Below are 17,644 nucleotides of genomic sequence, written 5' to 3'. Positions count from 1 at the left end.
ATGCAAGGAGTTGTATAAGATGTATAAGATAAGATTGTTTACAATAACAATGTTGTCGGGGTCATCTCACAATCTGCAATCCATATAGTCAGGGGGCTGCGAATAATTTAATATTAATAATATTAAAAACCGTGCTGTATTGTTTAAAAAGGGCATATTTATATCTGTGGGCCATCACATTGTGAGATATCAACAGTCATAAACCACTCACTTAAAAGTTTATATTAAAAGTTTAAGCAGACGTACCTCTCAACACAGTTGTCTTGCAGTCAAAAAACACGCCTCAGAGCGCGCGCTTCTGCGATTTTTCAATATGAGTGCAACATTTAAAACATTTACATTTACATGTAGCCTAATAAGACTTTAAAGGTGAGAAAAAAAACAAAACTAAAATGGTAATGGTGTATGTATAAATGTATGTATAAAAAATACTTCACGCACAAACCAATTTTGTGCAAAAAAACGTGCTGAATGTTCCAGTAGTATCCAAATAAATTCATAAACGTGACCTTTGACAGTGTGACGCACTGCGTTCAACAGCACGCTTTGATGTGCTATTCTGAGGAACAGCGCTCTCTTGTGGTCAACAAGTAAAATTGCTTGGCTTTGTTGCTAAATAACTGCTTGTTCCTCATTCATTCAGTTCAATAGGCTGCTCACAACATATAGATGCAAAGTATCAGAATAATTAATTTCTGATTTTGGTATAGGTAAATGGTCTATAAGAATAAATGTAACAGGAGAAAAAAATCAATAGGGGAAGAGTTCTCATAGTTGTCCCCATTTGTTCCATCGCTGGCTCTCTACCACTTCAAGTGAAGGCATATATTTCCATGGTAACCCCTCACCTGATCGATTACTAGTGCTTTGATTATGGGCTCTTATGAACTGTACTAAACATGCTCATACAAAAACATAACACCACAGGCATACATTATTTTAAAGAGGAAATATCAGAAGTGGGTAGTGTCATGCTAAACTGGTGAGGAATAAGTTGGGTTTTTGTCTGTATGTTTGTTCACATATGCAGTGTCCAAAATGACATTCTAATGTTATGCTTCATGTTAGTTTGCAACCAGCAAGGAATTGTCACGGTCCCGCACCGTCTTGTTTATGAAATTCTAGTCGTGTGGCAGGATCGGGGCAGAGTCCTTAGGTTATATGTGAGAAGACCATGAGTTGTTTGTTTATTCCTCTCATGTGTTTTCTCGTGTCTCGTCATTGGCCCCGCTCCTCTCGTTTCCTTGTGATCTTTCCCTGAGTGTTTAATGTCCCACACCTGCCCCGTGTAATTATCCCTCGTTTGTCTTCCCTATATATACCCTCTTGTTTCTTTGTCTTGTGCTCGTGTATTGCGTTCTGTGCGTGTACCATGTTTGGTGTTTCTCAGCGTCCCTGCCCTGCCCTGCCCTGCCCTGCCCTGCCCTGCCCAGTCCTGCCCTGCCCAGTCCTGCCCTGCCCAGCCCTGCCCTGCCCAGTCCTGTCCTGTCCGTGATCCTGTTTTGTTAAGTAAGTTGTTTTAGTGTTCTTGCTTTTGTTTTGCCCCCTCGTGGGAAGTCTTTGTTTTCTGTTTGTTTCTTAGTTTAGTTCCTGTTTGATACCCCCTTGTGGGTTTTTCCTTTGTTTTGTTCATTTAATAAAGTCATTTGTTAACCCCTTCACTGCCATTGCCTGCGCTTGGGTTCTTCTGCCAATTCGTGACCGGAATAAAGTTCCTGCTTTAATTCTGAATTAAAATGGTGACTTTTTTTGATTCACAAGAAGCAATTTGCAGATGTTTCAGTCTCTCAGATCACAATCAGGTGATTTGTGAGTCCCTCATAATTACGACTGAGTTCAGTTATTACATAAAACTGCATATGTGAATACTCACTGCCTCACCAGACTTTTTTTTAACATGATCAGCAACTTTGCTTATAAAGGCCTATTGTTGCACAACATGCTGGGACATCACAGCAAGAACTGCTGGAGGGTGTTCAAAATTCAAGTTCAGAACCAGTCTCTGTTTTCAGATCGCAGTTCTTTCAGCTGGAGACACATTCAGACTTTTGTCATTTTCTTTTATTTCACTGCCAAAGGTAAGACCATTTAGAAGATCTACTTAAAGCAAAGGTATTAAAAACAAATTCTAATTTATTTATAAATATACTTAAATGTATTGTGTTTGTTCATGTGGTGACACTGTTTTAATGGGACAGAGCAAGGGCACAAAAAACATGCTGTAGTAGTTTTAACAGATGCTGCACTAACGTACAGTTTAACATGCGACCTCATGGGGGTGTGCGGGGGTGGTGGTTGGGGGGGTCTTTTACGTAAGACTTTTATGTAAGATTTTATCCTTAGAATTTGACCTTTATGCGTGGTCATCTGTCAACATCTGTCTCAATCAGTTCATTGTTCATTTCACACTTCAACTAATATGCTGTCCTCATTACTGCTCTTTAGAATCTGAAGCGTCCTGCCCCCAACATTATAGAAGACACTGAAGTAATACTTAAAATCAGCCTTTGTTCATCCGTTTTCTATTTCCTATGATGAATGCCACATTGAGCACAATATTGGGGTTTGAGAAAAATTCTGACAGTGTAAATATACTGCAAACACTGTAGATGTTTTGACCAGATTGTCCCATCTCAGTTTTCTGCTAATAAATGCAAACAAGAAACAATATTTTATTTGGAATTTGGGAGAAATGTTGTCACTAGTTCACTAGTTTTACTTAAACATGTCTCTTGAAATAGTACATTCGGAAACTTTTTTTTTTTTACTGCAGTTGAATGTATATTATGAATAATCTATTTTAGATTTAAAATCAGACATACAAGAAACATTTGTTTTTCAGGAAATATTTACCATAAGTTCACTTATGATACATTTGGATAAACTGACTATTGTTTTTGTTACAGAACATCACCATCCATTCAATTCTAACTGGTTACTGCATGCAATAGAGACATTATGAACTCAACTCCTGAAGGACACAGTGACCACTTCGAATACGACTATGAAACAATTCTTAATGAGTTTGCAAACAATCACACTTCAGAAATAAATCCTGCACATTGCAGGGAAACAGCTTGTGTATTCTCGGTTATTTTAACGGTGATCATTTTCCTGCTTGGCATCATTGGAAATGGAGCGGTGATCTGGATTGCTGGTTTCAAGATGAAGAAGACAGTTAACACCACCTGGTATCTGAGTCTGGCTTTGTCTGATTTTATTTTCTGCAGCACCCTCCCTTTAACTATTGTCAAATTACTCATAAACAACTGGCCTTTTGGACTCTTCATGTGTAAGTTCACATCTTTTGTGATGTTTATCAACATGTACAGTAGCATCTTCATTCTTGTCATCGTAAGTGTGGACCGCTGCTTGACTGTCAGGTTTCCCGTATGGGCTCAGAATAATCGCTCTATAGCCAAAGCCTCTGCTGTCGTTGTGTTGGCTTGGCTCATGTCAGCTTTGTTTAGTATACCACCAGCGAAATTCAGACATATCGAGCATTTCACAGAAACATTAACAGTGTGTCATAACAACTATGAGGGACATCACCAAACTGCTGTGTTCATTCGATTTACATTCGGGTTTTTGATTCCATTCCTGAGTATTTGCTTGAGCTACTCCATCCTGATCTGTAAACTTAACCAAAGATGCAGATCCAACAAGCCCTACAAGATCATGACACTTTTGATCGTGACTTTTTTCCTCTGCTGGATGCCATTTCATATTGTTGCTATAATGGAGTTGGGCGTATTAAAGCATAACCCAGTCTTTCACTCGGCGCAACATGTAACCACTACCATTGCCTGTGCAAACAGCTGTCTAAACCCATTCCTGTATGCATTCATGGCCAAGGATTTAAAGAAATGCTATTCATTTTTATCAAAGATTGAGAGTGCCATTGATGAGAATATGGAAATATGAAAGCTAATGAGTCTCTGAAAAAATACATGAGTGTATGTGACATTTTACTAATACTTCCAAACCAAAGAATCAGAAAATGTAACTATATTTAGGTATATTTAGAGACTATTACATATAAAATATGGATATCCTCTACATTTTGAACTAGAACACTGTCTAATGTGAATTTGGAAATAGAATTATTTTGTAAACTGGATTTTTTATTTCATTAATGAATGTAAATATAACAGATAAAGCTATTTTCTACAACAAATTAATATCTTGTCACAACCCCACCCATAAACAAGTAAATAAAAACATGATGTGGGACAGGATAATTTAGAATTTATTGACAATATATAGATCAGACATCCTAATCATCCAGGCAAATTCACACAGCTCTCTTGGTTTTTCACAAATGTACAATGCACGTGTAATAATCTTGTGACGACCATTTTATTTCATTTGCATCACTGGGAGGTCTATTCTGATTTTAATAATTTGGTAGAAATTACTTACATTCATTCCATACAAAATACATTCATAATAACACTTCATTTCTAATCAAACGCATTAAAATTTGAAACTGTTAAAAATAGAAGTGATATACTTTCAAATTCATGGAATTCTTTTGGTGAGCTTTACAAAAATATCTGTGTATTTACTTATGTGTGTATATACATATATACTGTATCTACTGTATATATAATGATTGATATTTCTTTATATATTACGCTAATAATCAGGAATTTACTGGCGAGATGATTTTTGAGAATCTTATTAACATGTTGCTTCATGATTGTTTTCACCCCTTAATTCTGTTTTTTTTCTGTCATTTGCCATTTTAGTAATATGGAAACACCATTGCAACCATTAGATCCAAACATGATGTATACAAATAATTTGGGAGGAATTATTGGACTATATATTGAAGTACAGTTATTCCATCGAGCTTGCATGGTAGAGACTGCAGCTCTCACAGCAAAATAAGGACACTGTAAAATAAAAAAGGTGTTTTCACTAATAAATAATTAACCTAACAATAAATTCAGTCATTTTTACTCACCCACATGCAAACTGTATCTTGTTCTTCTTTGGTGCATAAAAGCAGCCATTTCTAGAGAATTGTTTCTTGACAAAACAGTTATGAACCACATCGCAAAGCTGAGTATAAAACAACAGAATGTTCATTTTAGGTTGAACTTGTGATGGGGTACAAGGGTTTGTCATTTTTAATATTTACAAGAAGCCTTAATTTCTACATTCAAGTTTGTAAACAAAGGATTTGCTTTTTGTTTTTAATTATTTTGATTGCCTATTGCAAATACTACAGTATATGCAAAGAATTCACTAAGAAACCCAAAAGATAAATTATTTGTGGAAATATTTTTAGTAAAGGATTTTTCCTAACAGGAAAAGCAGACTTCTGTTGCTTCTATATACGTAAATCAAGAAACCAATAAGAATGTTATATTTGCAACAAAATCTGAATTTTGAGTTGTCCATGCAGTTTTTTTATACTTGAGGCATAGTTTGGGGATTTATTGTTATAGCTAAAGTAATATCCAGATTTTGTAGTAATAGCAAACTGAGGTCCAAAATGTACATAAATAGCTGTGTGAAGAGTGCATAGGGGATCATAATGTCATCTGGTCCAAAGGTGGCAGGTAAGGGCAATATGATGAAAAAGAGGTCTCTAAACAGTGGTCTGGATGTCTTTCTGACATTAAAGGTGCTTTAATAGGCAGTACCAACAGCCATTGCCTGTGATAAAAAACAAAACTTGTGATTCCACACACTTTCATAGTAGCAGAAGGAACATGGCTTATAGGAAGATTTAACTTAAACCTTTAAATAAGCCAAGGAAAAATATGTAGTGTATGCGAAATGCTTAATATTGACAAAACAGAATGCAGGAAAATCACAATAAACTTACAATTTAAAATTCTAAAAAAAAGGAAAAGCTAAAAAAATAAAGCTAAAAATGAGAGTTGTGAAAAAACAAAAGTAAGAGATTTGTATCATCTTGGTCTGTACTCATCAGGTACACCAGACATGTTTCTCTTCTTCAGAGCTGTATCCACAGTCTTAATAAGCCCATCAATGTTGGCACGCATTTCTGGCGTGTAAGGGTCATATTCTAGCTTTCTCAACCCAGAGCGTTTGAAGTTCCCATCTTTTTGACCTTCCACACACAACAGACGTTCCTCAAAAACCTCCAGATGCAGAAAAACGACCATGCTTTTCAAATGAGAAAAAAGGTCCCGCTTTAAATCCTCAAAATGCACTACGTGGACTTTCTTCCCGTATTTCAGCCAGTCTAGCGTATGGGACGCCCACCATGGAGCGTAGTTCCTCACAAACTCCGGCCACTCTGATTGAGAGAGAGAAAGATTTACTTTTATAGTTTCATGCGCACGCATGAATTGCATGGAAAAACATTGACACATACTGTTTCCGCAGAAGTGTAGACGTTTTGGAACGCTGACTCAAAATTCAGCCTGAAAAAAGTACTCATTCTGAATTGACACTTATAGCCAAATATAAAAACGAGGAACACAAAATGCTGATAAAAAAGATGCTTCTGTGTTTGGGTGTGTGGGGGAGCTGTGAATCGAGTGATGAATCAAAATACTAATAGCTTATTGGCATGGAAACAAGACACACTCTAACAGCCACTGATGTTTTTAGAAAAAAGATTTACAAATTATTATTATCTACAATAAAACAGCAGTATGTTTTTATATGACAAGAAAATTTACTTCATCACACAATTTCTTATCGTTTTTCATACAGTACATAGACTTAAGGATAATAGAAGTCAATGGAATGAAAGGTCTAGTGTGACCGTGGGATAAGCTGTCGTTGCAAATGACCATTTTAATTTATTAAATGTTATTTGGACGCATCTTATGACCCAACAGTGGCATATCAGTACTTAACTTTTTATCTATAACTTCTGCGCCTCTATATCAGCATCTAAAATAACACTTTAATTGACGCTAATGCAGAAAAAGGCCAAAAATACAACGAATGAAAATGAATGAAAACACTGCAAGGGGTAACCTTAAGGCCTGATTTTGACCCATTATACCCTCTTCTGTCTCTTTTATGATAGTATCACAAAGTAACTAAACATAGGTAAGTATTCATTTTTTCCCTTACCTTTTCCCCTCCAGTGAGCTTGGGAGGCAAATCCAATATGGCCGCCATACTTTCGGTTAAATTCGGCCATTAGGGCTTTGTAAGGGTTCCGGATCATGACGATGCTGGCGTCAAAGGCTTCAATCTCCTTCTTGCCGCTCTCGTGGGTCTTGATGCAAATGGTTCTACCGCTGCGCCAGTGATCTCTCTCTCCTTTAAAACCTGTGCAAGCAAAGTAATAGAGACGACCATGAGCCACAGGGGAGAAACATTAGGCGCAGTGGCATATAAAATTGTTGAAATTAAGCTAACCCTTGTTGTACAGCGAGCCATCGAAATAGTAGCTGCCAGTGTAATAGCCCGTGGCCAACTCAATAAGATGACGAGCCCAGGTGTTTCCCGCACCAGGGAAACTCGCAAGCGCCACTTGGTGTTTAGAACGGGTGGGTAGAAAGCGTCGGTCCATGCACCGATTATCTGGGATACAGGGATACAGAAGGACTCGAAATGTAAAATTAATGTAATTGTGAATAAATTAGCTACTTTTAAATCCAGATTAAAAACACACCTGTTTAGCTGTGCATTTACAACCTGAGCACTGTACTGGTTTACATCAACTGCACTTCTATGTCTAATTTCTTTTGCTCTTATTCTTTTTATATATACACTCACATTTTTAATCAATTTTATTGCTGTTTTATTGTCTCTTAAAATCTAGAGTATTTGTGATCTTAAATCACTTGCATTTTAAAGATACGTCTTATTTCTCTCTGTCAATCATTTTATATAAAGCACTTTGAACTGCCCTTGTGTATGAAATGTGCTATATAAATAAACTTGCCTTGCCTTGCCTTGCCTAAATGTAATGTAATAATAAACAAAACACTACGTTGGGACTACGCTGCTATAGTAATTTTGTGGTTGAGCTATGTGACTATAATAATAATTCTTTTAACTTCGATTGAAGTGAGGTGTATGAGAAATGTATCATATTACTTGTTTTTGTGCTTTAGTTTCAACCAGTCTAAACCGGTACATGATGACAGATAATGAACCACAAAGCAGAAGACTGTCAGACTGACAACAGGAAATGACTTAATACGTTTCAGTCTTAATGTCAAAACCATTCATTCACTCCCAAAGAATGCACAAGTTCAGAGTCTACCTCAGGGCAGTAGCAGACTTCTAAGAAAAACTAAATAGATTGACCCTGAAAGGTCAATATGGTATTCGTGGCCTTGTATAAGAATCGCTGAACTGTACAGTATATCTGACTGGCATCCCTGATAACCATGGTGGTTGCACACGGTACCTCTTTCTTTTTGCAAAATGAAACACCTGACGTGACATGACACGCTTTTTCTGGTCCCTATAAATCAAACCACTGTGATGTTATCACTAAGTTTGTAAGTGGCCCAACCATGCTGTTTCGGTCAAAACAAGCGAACGTTACCCTGAACTTGTGTCTGGTACACTACAAAGAAGTCATTGTTCCCACAGCTATCGAAATCTTCCCCAGCGCAGCGATGCACACACAGTTCCTCATCCTCGTGCTCGTGTAGGGTGAAGAGAGGAGTGGGAAAGCCACAGTGACATTTTTCACCAGCCAATGCTGCCAGAGAAAACTCCTTGAAAGACAAAAGCAAAGATTAAAGCCCTTTCACGCAGCAATCATGGTTAATTACCGTTAAATGACCTGAATTACTTTTCCGCAAAAATACAAATGTGCACAAATGTGCTGTTCACACAAACAGTGTCATCTCATCTTTTAACCATTAAGATACCATTTTGTGCAAATATTTACATTCATGCAGAATAAACTGAATTCCTGAACTGTTTCTTTGACTTCCATAAAAACAGTAAAAACGTGTCATCGCAATTTACCAGTAAAGACGGTGTGTCTGTATGTGTGTAAAGGGCTATAGACAGATAATCACAATCACATCTGCACGGGAGACATCTGACTTGTGTGCATGATGCTTACAGTACTTACTTTCTCTGTACACATGTCGACGCACTTATCCACTGACATGTTTTGAATGACGGCGCTAACAGGAAGTGCCAAGGTCACGTTGTCTGGTCTCTTGAAACATCCCTTAAAGATAGCGCTTCCATCTAAACAACGAAACAAACACAAACTTCAAATCTAACAACAACAAAAACAAACAAATTTGAACATTCTCAGAGGAAAATGTGAGCGCTTCTTGACGGTGAAAATCTCACCATCACTATAGTCTTTTGGATGGCATTATTAACAATTTTCTAGAATTATTTGGAGGCAATTCTAGAAAACAGTTTTAGCTGGTCATACAGAATGAAAGGAGTACTGTATGCAGAAATCCCACTCAAGTTTGCCACTACTGTCTGGATTTCAACAAACAAGTACTGTATGTGTGTGTAAGGGTGCTCACATCTCCGGGCAGACTCCTGGCTCAGCTCCAGTCTATATATGGAGAGTCGATTAGGTCCTCCGCAGAGGTTAGTCTTCTCTCCTTTACACCCCATATTACAGTCGCTCTCGGACACATTGGACGCTTGGATCTTATGACCACAGTAGCACTCTGCTCCAAACTCCAGACCGGCGTAGAGATACCCCCTGATGAAACATGTCAAACGAATGTCAATAAAAGTAAAAAAACATCCTGTTTCCTCCTCGTTTTTTGATCATTTTCATCTTATCATTGTCTTTCTTGTCTGTAGTATATTTATTAATAATAGTGCAACCAGGCCAGAAATAATAAAATACAGATTGTGGTAATACTATAAGCATAACTTTTAAATACACTGCCTGGGCAAAAAAGGTTACGATTTGGATTTAAATGAGCTAAAACTTAAGAGCCAAAAAATACTAGGTGTGGATTACTGTCATTTTAAAGGGGTCATATGGCGCGAACACGTGTTTTTCTGTGTCTTTGGTGTGTTATAAGTTGCCCATGCATGTATTAGACACGTAAAATTGCAAAAATTAAAGATTCTGAAAAAAAGTTGCTTTCTATCTAAAAGCGAACGCTCACCCAGACCTGCCTGAAACTCCTCGTGTAACCACACCCCCACAAATCTACGTCAGTTCGTGGTATGATTTGACTAAGACCGCCCAAATGTATACGCAAGTGAGGTGGGCGTACCTGTCAGTACAATTGCTTTGGAACCTTATGTTCCAAATATGGTAAGAGGCGTTACATTTCCGTCACACGCTTGCAGTATTCGACCAATCACTACGCACTGGTTAACTGGCCAATCATAGCACACCTCGCTTTTAAGAGCGATGAGCTTTGTTTAAAATTTGCGCGTTTCAGAGAGGCGGGGCAAAGAGGAGATACAAACATGCACGGTATGTGGAAAATATACTCTCTTTTTTTTTTTACCTTAAATCGTGTATGCACATTGCATTACATCTAAAACAAACGATAATATTCGTTTTAGCCGTGTCATGTGATCCCTTTAAATTGACCCGAGGCCAGTTATAGTGACAATTTTGACAATTTGAGTACTGAAGGAAGTCTGTCTTCTAGTGGCTGACTCCAGGATAAGAGGTTTGGCTTCCTCTCATCTTATCCTCCTCAAGGCTTATTTATGACAGGCCTCTTGAACTTCTGAGTGGGCGCCCAGTACTGAGAGGGAGCAGACAGAAGTGTTTACTCTCTATCTCTCGACTCCCGCTATCCATCTCTTTCACAATTCCCTTAAATCCAGTTCTGACTTTCTGTTTCTTTAACTCCCTCCACTCCAACATCCTTCAGTCGCATCCTCTGTCTTTCTTTGTTTGTCATTTTTCCAACAAACTACAGACTGGGTTATGCAATAAGTATAGTTAAGACAGAATATAAATCAGGCTGAATAGAGGAACCAATTAAACGGGAAGGAAACAAGAGTGCAAAAATGCAAAAGAGAGAAAAATGGCTAAAGAGAAAAAGTTTTAGAAAATGTCACTGCATCCAAATTGTACTATTATAGATTCTAAATATTATTATTAATTTTTAATTATAATTAGCATGTCCCCAATTGTGGGATGTTTAAATGAGTATCCTTATTACTTCTGTTAAAATGGAAGTGCAGATCCTTTCACACTTGAGAAGCTAACAATACCCAAAATTCATTGTGAGAGGAGTTAGTGCCTTGCAAATATAGTAAAAATTACATAAATAATGAATGAAAAAGCAAACAGCAAGAAAATCTCAAACGCAGTTTTTATGAGTGACTACACTTCCGTTACATGAACGTCCTTCCATACCTTTCTAAGCATTAAAATGTACATACTTTCTCACAAATGAGTACATCTTAGTACGTAGTATGTTTTGTAAAACATGTAATAGTCATTTTATGTGACTACACTAAATAGTGACTTCTTTCCTGATATGAAATCTGAAATCCCTTCTGACTCGGTTAATGAGAGAAACAGGACGTGGGGAATAACATTAGCGTACAAGTGTCACATTAGTCATGTTTGTCGCTTTAGGGACGTCAACTCTTAGCGTGGGAAAGATTACATGTGTATGACTCACTGTATGTTTGGGCATGATAACGTGAGTCTGAGTGGTTATAGGCCTACTTGTGTGTATTCATGCACATTGAGATGAAAAGTTTCAGCAAACGTACCTCTCTGCACAGTTGTCCTGGCAACGGAAGACAGTCATTTTTTTGTAGTCAAAAAAGGACACGCCTCTGAGCGCGCGCTTCTGTGTGTCATCCACGTAGCAGCCGATGTATTTTGCTAAAAGGGGAGAGACATCGAAAATATTACATTTACATCAGGCGGAAGACACATTTTACCCAAAGGAACTTGCAAAGGTCGGAAAAACAACAACCAAACGAAAACACAGACAAATGGTAATTGATGCATAATTAATGCACAGACTAATTGAAATAATAAATTAAAATGACGTTTCAAATCCTGTTGGTTAATCACGTTAATTCGTGAAACATTTTTAAAGTGACCTTTGACAACGTGACGCACTACGTTCAACAGCACGCTCTGGCGTTTCTAATTTGGGAAACAGTGCATTCTAGTGGCCAACAAGTGAAACTACATCCAAACGGTTTAACTTTGCGTTACTGTCTAGCTTTTAGCAATGCAATTAAAGACACTTTTTATATTGTATTGTACTTATGTCCCTCAAAGTGTTCCCATAGCAGTTTATTGTGCAATATTTGTTGTTATTTTAAACTAAGTGGGGTCAAATTAAATGTTTATTATCATATGTAACTTGCTTTAGTAAAACTTAATTTAAACCTGAAACTTCAACTTCCTTAAAAAATACCTAAACATCAAACTACAGCCAGTGTTAACTCCATATTGGAGGACTGCTGGTGACATAAGACATTATCTGCATAGTTCTGGCATTTGTTACCTAATATATTTACACTCGGATGCGGATCATCTGCTCCATCGATCTCATCTTTTGTGACACACAATGCCTTTTGCATGACATCCATTCTTTCTCCATAATCTCATCTATCCCCATTAGGATTAAATGTCTTTTCTAATAGCCGAGATGGGCTGCTGAAGGGGTTAGCGCAGCTTATACACACCCTAACCAGTATAACATTATGGTAATTGCAATTGTCTAAAAAGCAGCGAGCAGGATCACAAGTTAAATATATTGGCAGACACAGAGGGCAAGCTCACTAATCTGCTTTTTCAACAAGTCAGGCTCCATCCACTCAGCACTGTATTGGCATTCTGTGAAGCAGCTAAGTGCAAGGATGAAAAGTCTCACTCACAGCATGACTACGGAGATAATGATGCTGTGGTGTACCTCCCAGGGTGCGCAGTCTGTGTATGAAGGATAATGAACAGGGGTGTTTATATAGCTTGCAATTATCCAGGAGTGGATTTCAAAATTAAAAGTAGGCTATTGTGGCCTAGAAAACTGTATTACTGTTTAACAAGAGGGAAGACTATTTCTTTTTATACTTCTAAACTCAGATTTTGTTATTTAAAAAAAACGTAAAGGTTTGAACCTATTTTTTTTTTTTTAAACAGACATTTTAAACCTGTTCATTTTTAATTTGGTCAAGTTGTTAATGAGTGAGTGTCCAGAAGGGGGCAGAGTTGAGACCAGGTCTGTACATTGACAATTGAAGCTGAGGAAGTGTGTTGACCTGTAAAGATGATCTTTTTCTCTCTCTTTCCCAGCATGAATGTGTTTTTTGTGTGTGTTGTCATAAGCATTAAGAGTATCAGAAAAATTATAATAGTAAGTCGTAGCATGACAAAGGTTTTTGTAAAATGAGCCATATAAGTTTGGTGCAGCAATGTGTATCAGTTTTTCTCTCTGAATGGACACATAAGATGATGTAACTGAGTTTATATACGAAAGACTGAGTGCCAGAGTTCTGCATTACCGTCACAGTTACGTGTTGGCACTCTGGTGCAGTTGGTGTTTTAGATATTGTACAGAGAAGGATGTTTCAGGGCTGAGCATGTCTTCCTGTCTTTTGACTTCCTCTGGGATGAAATGTGTTGCTACAAATTTACAACCTATTCAGACATTGCTTTCGAAATCATGGAACATACCGTATGACTGTCAAAAGTAAATCAAGCTGAGTTTTACTAGGGACCCAGCGGGATACGCTTGAGAACCATCTGTTCTCACCTAAATCTCGCTATGGATAAAGGTAATGACCCGAGACTGACATACAATCCACTAATTGGCTTTCTCTTACCTTTTTGTGGCCTTTTTTGAAACTATAGAGAGCAGAGCACCATATGAAATAAAATGAGTTTATTCTGATGTAGTCCATCTTTTTTACAGAAAAATTAACTGTTTATCGTTAGTGGTGCCAAATTTTGGCAGTTCTGTCAAGCATGCATGTTAAACTGGCATGGGTTTGCATTAAAATGAGAAATGAAACGATGCACACGCATGTAGAAATTGAAGATAGTTCAGGTTTATAATCTAAGCCCTCCAGCAAATTCACTTTTCTAGAGGGCCAGATATGATGCAGGTCGCATTTATATTTAATGTCCTCACCTCATGGAAGTAGCTTTAATATCAAAGATTAATGTACTTCACTTTTATGTACAGTACTGTATACAGGAATATGCAGTACATTAGAAAAGGTGACATTTTTAATCTGCACAGGAGTAACCTATGACGTGCATGTGGGAATGAAACCTTCAATGAAAAGCATCACATTTGCACTTTTATATAGTTCACCCAAAATTTTTACATCTTTTACTCACCCTCATGTCATTTCAAACCTGAATGTCATTTTTTTTCTGCAGAACAAAAAAGATCATCATATGAAAAATGTTGGTAACCAAACAACATTGGCCCCCTTTGACTTCCATTGTATGGACACAAAACCACTGAGACAAAATATCTCAAAATATTCGTCAAAATATCTTCTTTTGTGTTACACATGGTTTTGAAGGACACAAGGGTAAATAAATGATAAAATATTTTTCATTTTTGGGGCAAACTATCCCTTTAATCCATTCATTTTCCATTCATTAATAAGATTTCCAGATGTAACAAAATTTGTTGTGCCTATATGCTGCAGTAAGCAACACCTATTATAAGATATTAGAATTAACTATAAAGTACACACAGAAATGCATGTTGAGTTTCCATGTTTTGGGGGAATTTTCATAGATATATGCTAGTGATTTTTATACTGTACAAACAGAATATTTTCAATCCCCTCAACCTACATTACCGCAGTTTTACTTTTTAATGTAATTTGTTTATTTTGTTTATTTTCCCCACAAGGTCAAAACAATTGGTTTTACTTTGGTCCCCAGAACCACACACACATTCGTTATTTACTTTAGCAATCAGGAAAAGGCTACTCCAATTCTTCAGCTTAAAACTTCAAAGACCGAGACAGATTGCCACACTCCACCGACTCAACCACCAAGCTGAATCGTTCTGTTATGATCGTGGAAAGCCATTCAATTTGTAACAATCGGCGTGTTTATGTATCTTGAAGTTTTTCTTTATCACACTCAGTTATGATTCCCTATTCTGTACTTGTGTTATCAGAATTAGAACTGCACTTTGGTTTGTGTCATTAAAAGAAAACATTTCTTTTTTTACCACATGTGTCATCTGTGTTAGTACCCTGCTGTGAAAAAAAAACATATTTTTCATTGTTTCCTTGTGGATGCTAATAACTAATGCTGTGTGCAGATGTCCTCGCCAGTCTTTGCCTTGTATGTTTATCATGGTTTGTTACTGGTTTGCTAAATTGATTAACAAAAAATACATCAAGCTGACCAAAAAAATGCACTTAAACAGAAGTGTCACGGTGAATAAGTTCCTACCTCTCCCATCATCCATCTCTTTGGTTGTTCTTCCTTTGGCTCCATGGTTCCAGCTGTTGGCATATACTCCTCGCCCTGCCCACTCTGGTGCATCCTGCACCCCATTTTCCTTCATCCAAGGTGGCCCGAATCTCCGGGGGGCTCTCCGTGTCTCCTTAAACACCCTCCCTATGATTCCCAAACCGTCAGAGGTAGGACTCGCACCACCTGCTCCGCCTTCAGATATAACTGGGTCACGGCCGCTCCCAGAACCACTGGTGGAAGAATCGCTGGAGAAGCCCGAGTGAAGAAAAACAAGGCTGCCAGCGGTGAGGTAGAGGATGATGAAGGAGAAAAAGCGCACCGGCTTGCGGTGGAAATAACGATGGATCTTCAGCAGAGGTCTGGCCATGACGGGCTCTCCAGCCACACGCACTGGCCTTTGACGTTACATAGAAACATATAAAATGAGAGACAGCAATGTCCTTGTAAAACGTTGGTTTTTTGTACAATGAGCTTCTTTAAATCCCTCAGAAGTATTCCTCAAGGTAGGAACAATATATATAAAACTTTACACAGAACACTTGTTTTAAGCATTCCTCCATCTGTTCAAAAGTCTAAAGACAATTTCCAGACCTCCTCTTCAGCAGTCTACAGAAATGTGTTGGGTTTCCAAGAAGCAGGGACGGAAGAGAGCGGTGCCATTGCAGAGGCCATGTTGAGAAAGACGAGTGGCAGTGAAGAGTGAAAGATGATATCGCCGTGGCGATGCTTTCACTCCTGTTATCGGACTTCGCTCTACCGAGGCCTTGTTTCCCACCAAGCTGTCTGTCAATCAAAAGCCGTGCTGATTCACTCCCGACTCACAGACTGTAAACCTAAAAATGACACAGATACTGAACAAGGACTAAATACTGGTGCAGTTTCTAGGCAAAGAACAGCTCTATTTTTGCTAAAAAGCAGGTGTTTTTATAAGAAACCTCCAAACACAGTGGTACTATAAGTTACATGTATGTGATAGCTCTGAGAAAGATGGTGGTCACTTTTTAATATATCTATGTTTTTTGTCGTATCACACAATATACTCTACAAACCATTAAAAGTATAGAGTAGCACAATTGTAACTGGGAATTATGTTGCAAATAAAAATATCTAAAATAAATACGTTGCCACACTTTGCGTTTTCTTGGCATTTTATCATTCAGGTTCTTGAGGTCTTAAAGATTATCAGAAACGTTTTAGTCAAGCGTTCAGTCAAGCAAATTTTAAAACGCTGGTCTCCTTCTGAAACCTTGTTTCTTCATATTTCATGATTTCAATTTTGTTATTTATACAAACATTATTGGTCACCCTTTATGTAGCAAATATCTAACCAATCACAAGTATTAAAAAGTGCTTGTCAACTTTGACAACACAGTAAGCTATTTAATCATTTAGAAAGCGCAGTGTTTTTCCCATTTTCTTAAAAACTGTGAATTTGGACATACAAGCTTCTGAAAGGACAGTGACGGATATAGTGATAAATATCCTAAGATAAGCTTATTTGAGATGTTTTCCGAAGAAAAACACATTTACAGTTTTTCTTCTTGCAATCACAATCATTGTTGATTTATGCTTGATCTTATCTTAAGACAAATTCTCTAAAAACGAATCTTATCTTGCACAATTTTCCAAGTCAAGTTATTTCTTTTATATTATGTATAGAAATGTTGAAAAGTTGGATGTTTAGAAATATTTAAAAAAAAAAAAACCAATACTGAAAAATACAGAAAAGTATAGGCTAGTTCAATGAATAAGTTCATGTTTGAACCAAAATGAATTGAAAATAGTCTATTTCCCCACTATCAAAGACCCCAGTGTCCACAGTGTTTAAACCAAGACTCATAATCAGTCTTCTTCTGAGGGTAATGGAATTTTCCGCAACTACAGAGTGTGCGTGAGCGTGCATGTGAAAGAAAGTGTGTGTGTGTTTGGGCATACAAGCACCCAATGTCACCGTTACCTGACCCCTGGACTTCCACCTGCCGCAGTCAGAGCGGAGACGGGCTGATGTTATTGAGACAACATTCTATACCCGCAGCACACAGAGCTCATTCAGTGCAGATATAGCTCAACACCTATGAGGAAGGCAAGACAGTAGAGAAAGAGAAGGAAAAATAATTAAAATTCATGTTGAATGCCAGTGTGTCAAACATTGTATTTGCTCTAGACACATGTTTTATAACTCTGCAGAACCAAGCCTTTCAAATGTGCTTGTAAATCTCCATGTGCGGGCAAAGGGGTTTTCTCGTGGTACAACTTATTGGCTTCTTGGAGACATATGGGCGTTTGTTTGTTTGACTTAGTATC

General features: G+C 37.6%; 2 protein-coding genes across 3 annotated transcripts in view; one reads left to right on the top strand and one right to left on the bottom strand.

The window, feature by feature from the left end:
• Window positions 1-1,989: 1,989 nt before the first annotated feature.
• On the top strand, window positions 1,990-3,926 carry LOC130549856 (chemerin-like receptor 1). 2 transcript variants are annotated; one of them, XM_057327208.1, is made up of 2 exons: window positions 1,990-2,078; window positions 2,907-3,926. In XM_057327208.1, the coding sequence occupies exon 2, from the start codon at window positions 2,959-2,961 to the stop codon at window positions 3,922-3,924; it is 966 nt and encodes a 321-aa protein (XP_057183191.1). In that variant the 5' UTR covers window positions 1,990-2,078; window positions 2,907-2,958; the 3' UTR covers window positions 3,925-3,926. The 2 variants fall into 2 exon arrangements, with proteins under 2 accessions (XP_057183191.1, XP_057183194.1); XM_057327211.1 differs by having other exon boundaries at window positions 2,035-2,112.
• Window positions 3,927-5,919: 1,993 nt separating this feature from the next.
• Window positions 5,920-17,644, bottom strand: part of wscd2 (WSC domain containing 2) — a 35,903-nt gene continuing 24,178 nt past the window's right edge. Inside the window, exons 2-10 of the mRNA XM_057327154.1 lie at window positions 17,298-17,412; window positions 15,317-16,173; window positions 11,644-11,758; window positions 9,459-9,643; window positions 9,041-9,162; window positions 8,501-8,675; window positions 7,360-7,524; window positions 7,069-7,269; window positions 5,920-6,277 (exon numbers count right to left, since the gene is read on the bottom strand). Of these exons, the coding sequence (XP_057183137.1) occupies window positions 5,925-6,277; window positions 7,069-7,269; window positions 7,360-7,524; window positions 8,501-8,675; window positions 9,041-9,162; window positions 9,459-9,643; window positions 11,644-11,758; window positions 15,317-15,707 (1,707 nt within the window). The 5' untranslated portion in view covers window positions 15,708-16,173; window positions 17,298-17,412 and the 3' untranslated portion in view covers window positions 5,920-5,924. The remainder of the gene's footprint in view (window positions 6,278-7,068; window positions 7,270-7,359; window positions 7,525-8,500; window positions 8,676-9,040; window positions 9,163-9,458; window positions 9,644-11,643; window positions 11,759-15,316; window positions 16,174-17,297; window positions 17,413-17,644) is intronic.

Source organism: Triplophysa rosa, linkage group LG2 (genome assembly GCF_024868665.1).
Source record: "Triplophysa rosa linkage group LG2, Trosa_1v2, whole genome shotgun sequence".
Lineage (NCBI taxonomy): Eukaryota > Metazoa > Chordata > Actinopteri > Cypriniformes > Nemacheilidae > Triplophysa > Triplophysa rosa.
This window is presented reverse-complemented; position numbering and strand designations above follow the sequence as displayed.

What these genes read in the sequence shown, in the direction of transcription:
- LOC130549856 (XM_057327208.1), top strand. Translation starts at nt 2,959, where the DNA reads ATGAACTCAACTCCTGAAGGACACAGTGACCACTTCGAATACGACTAT.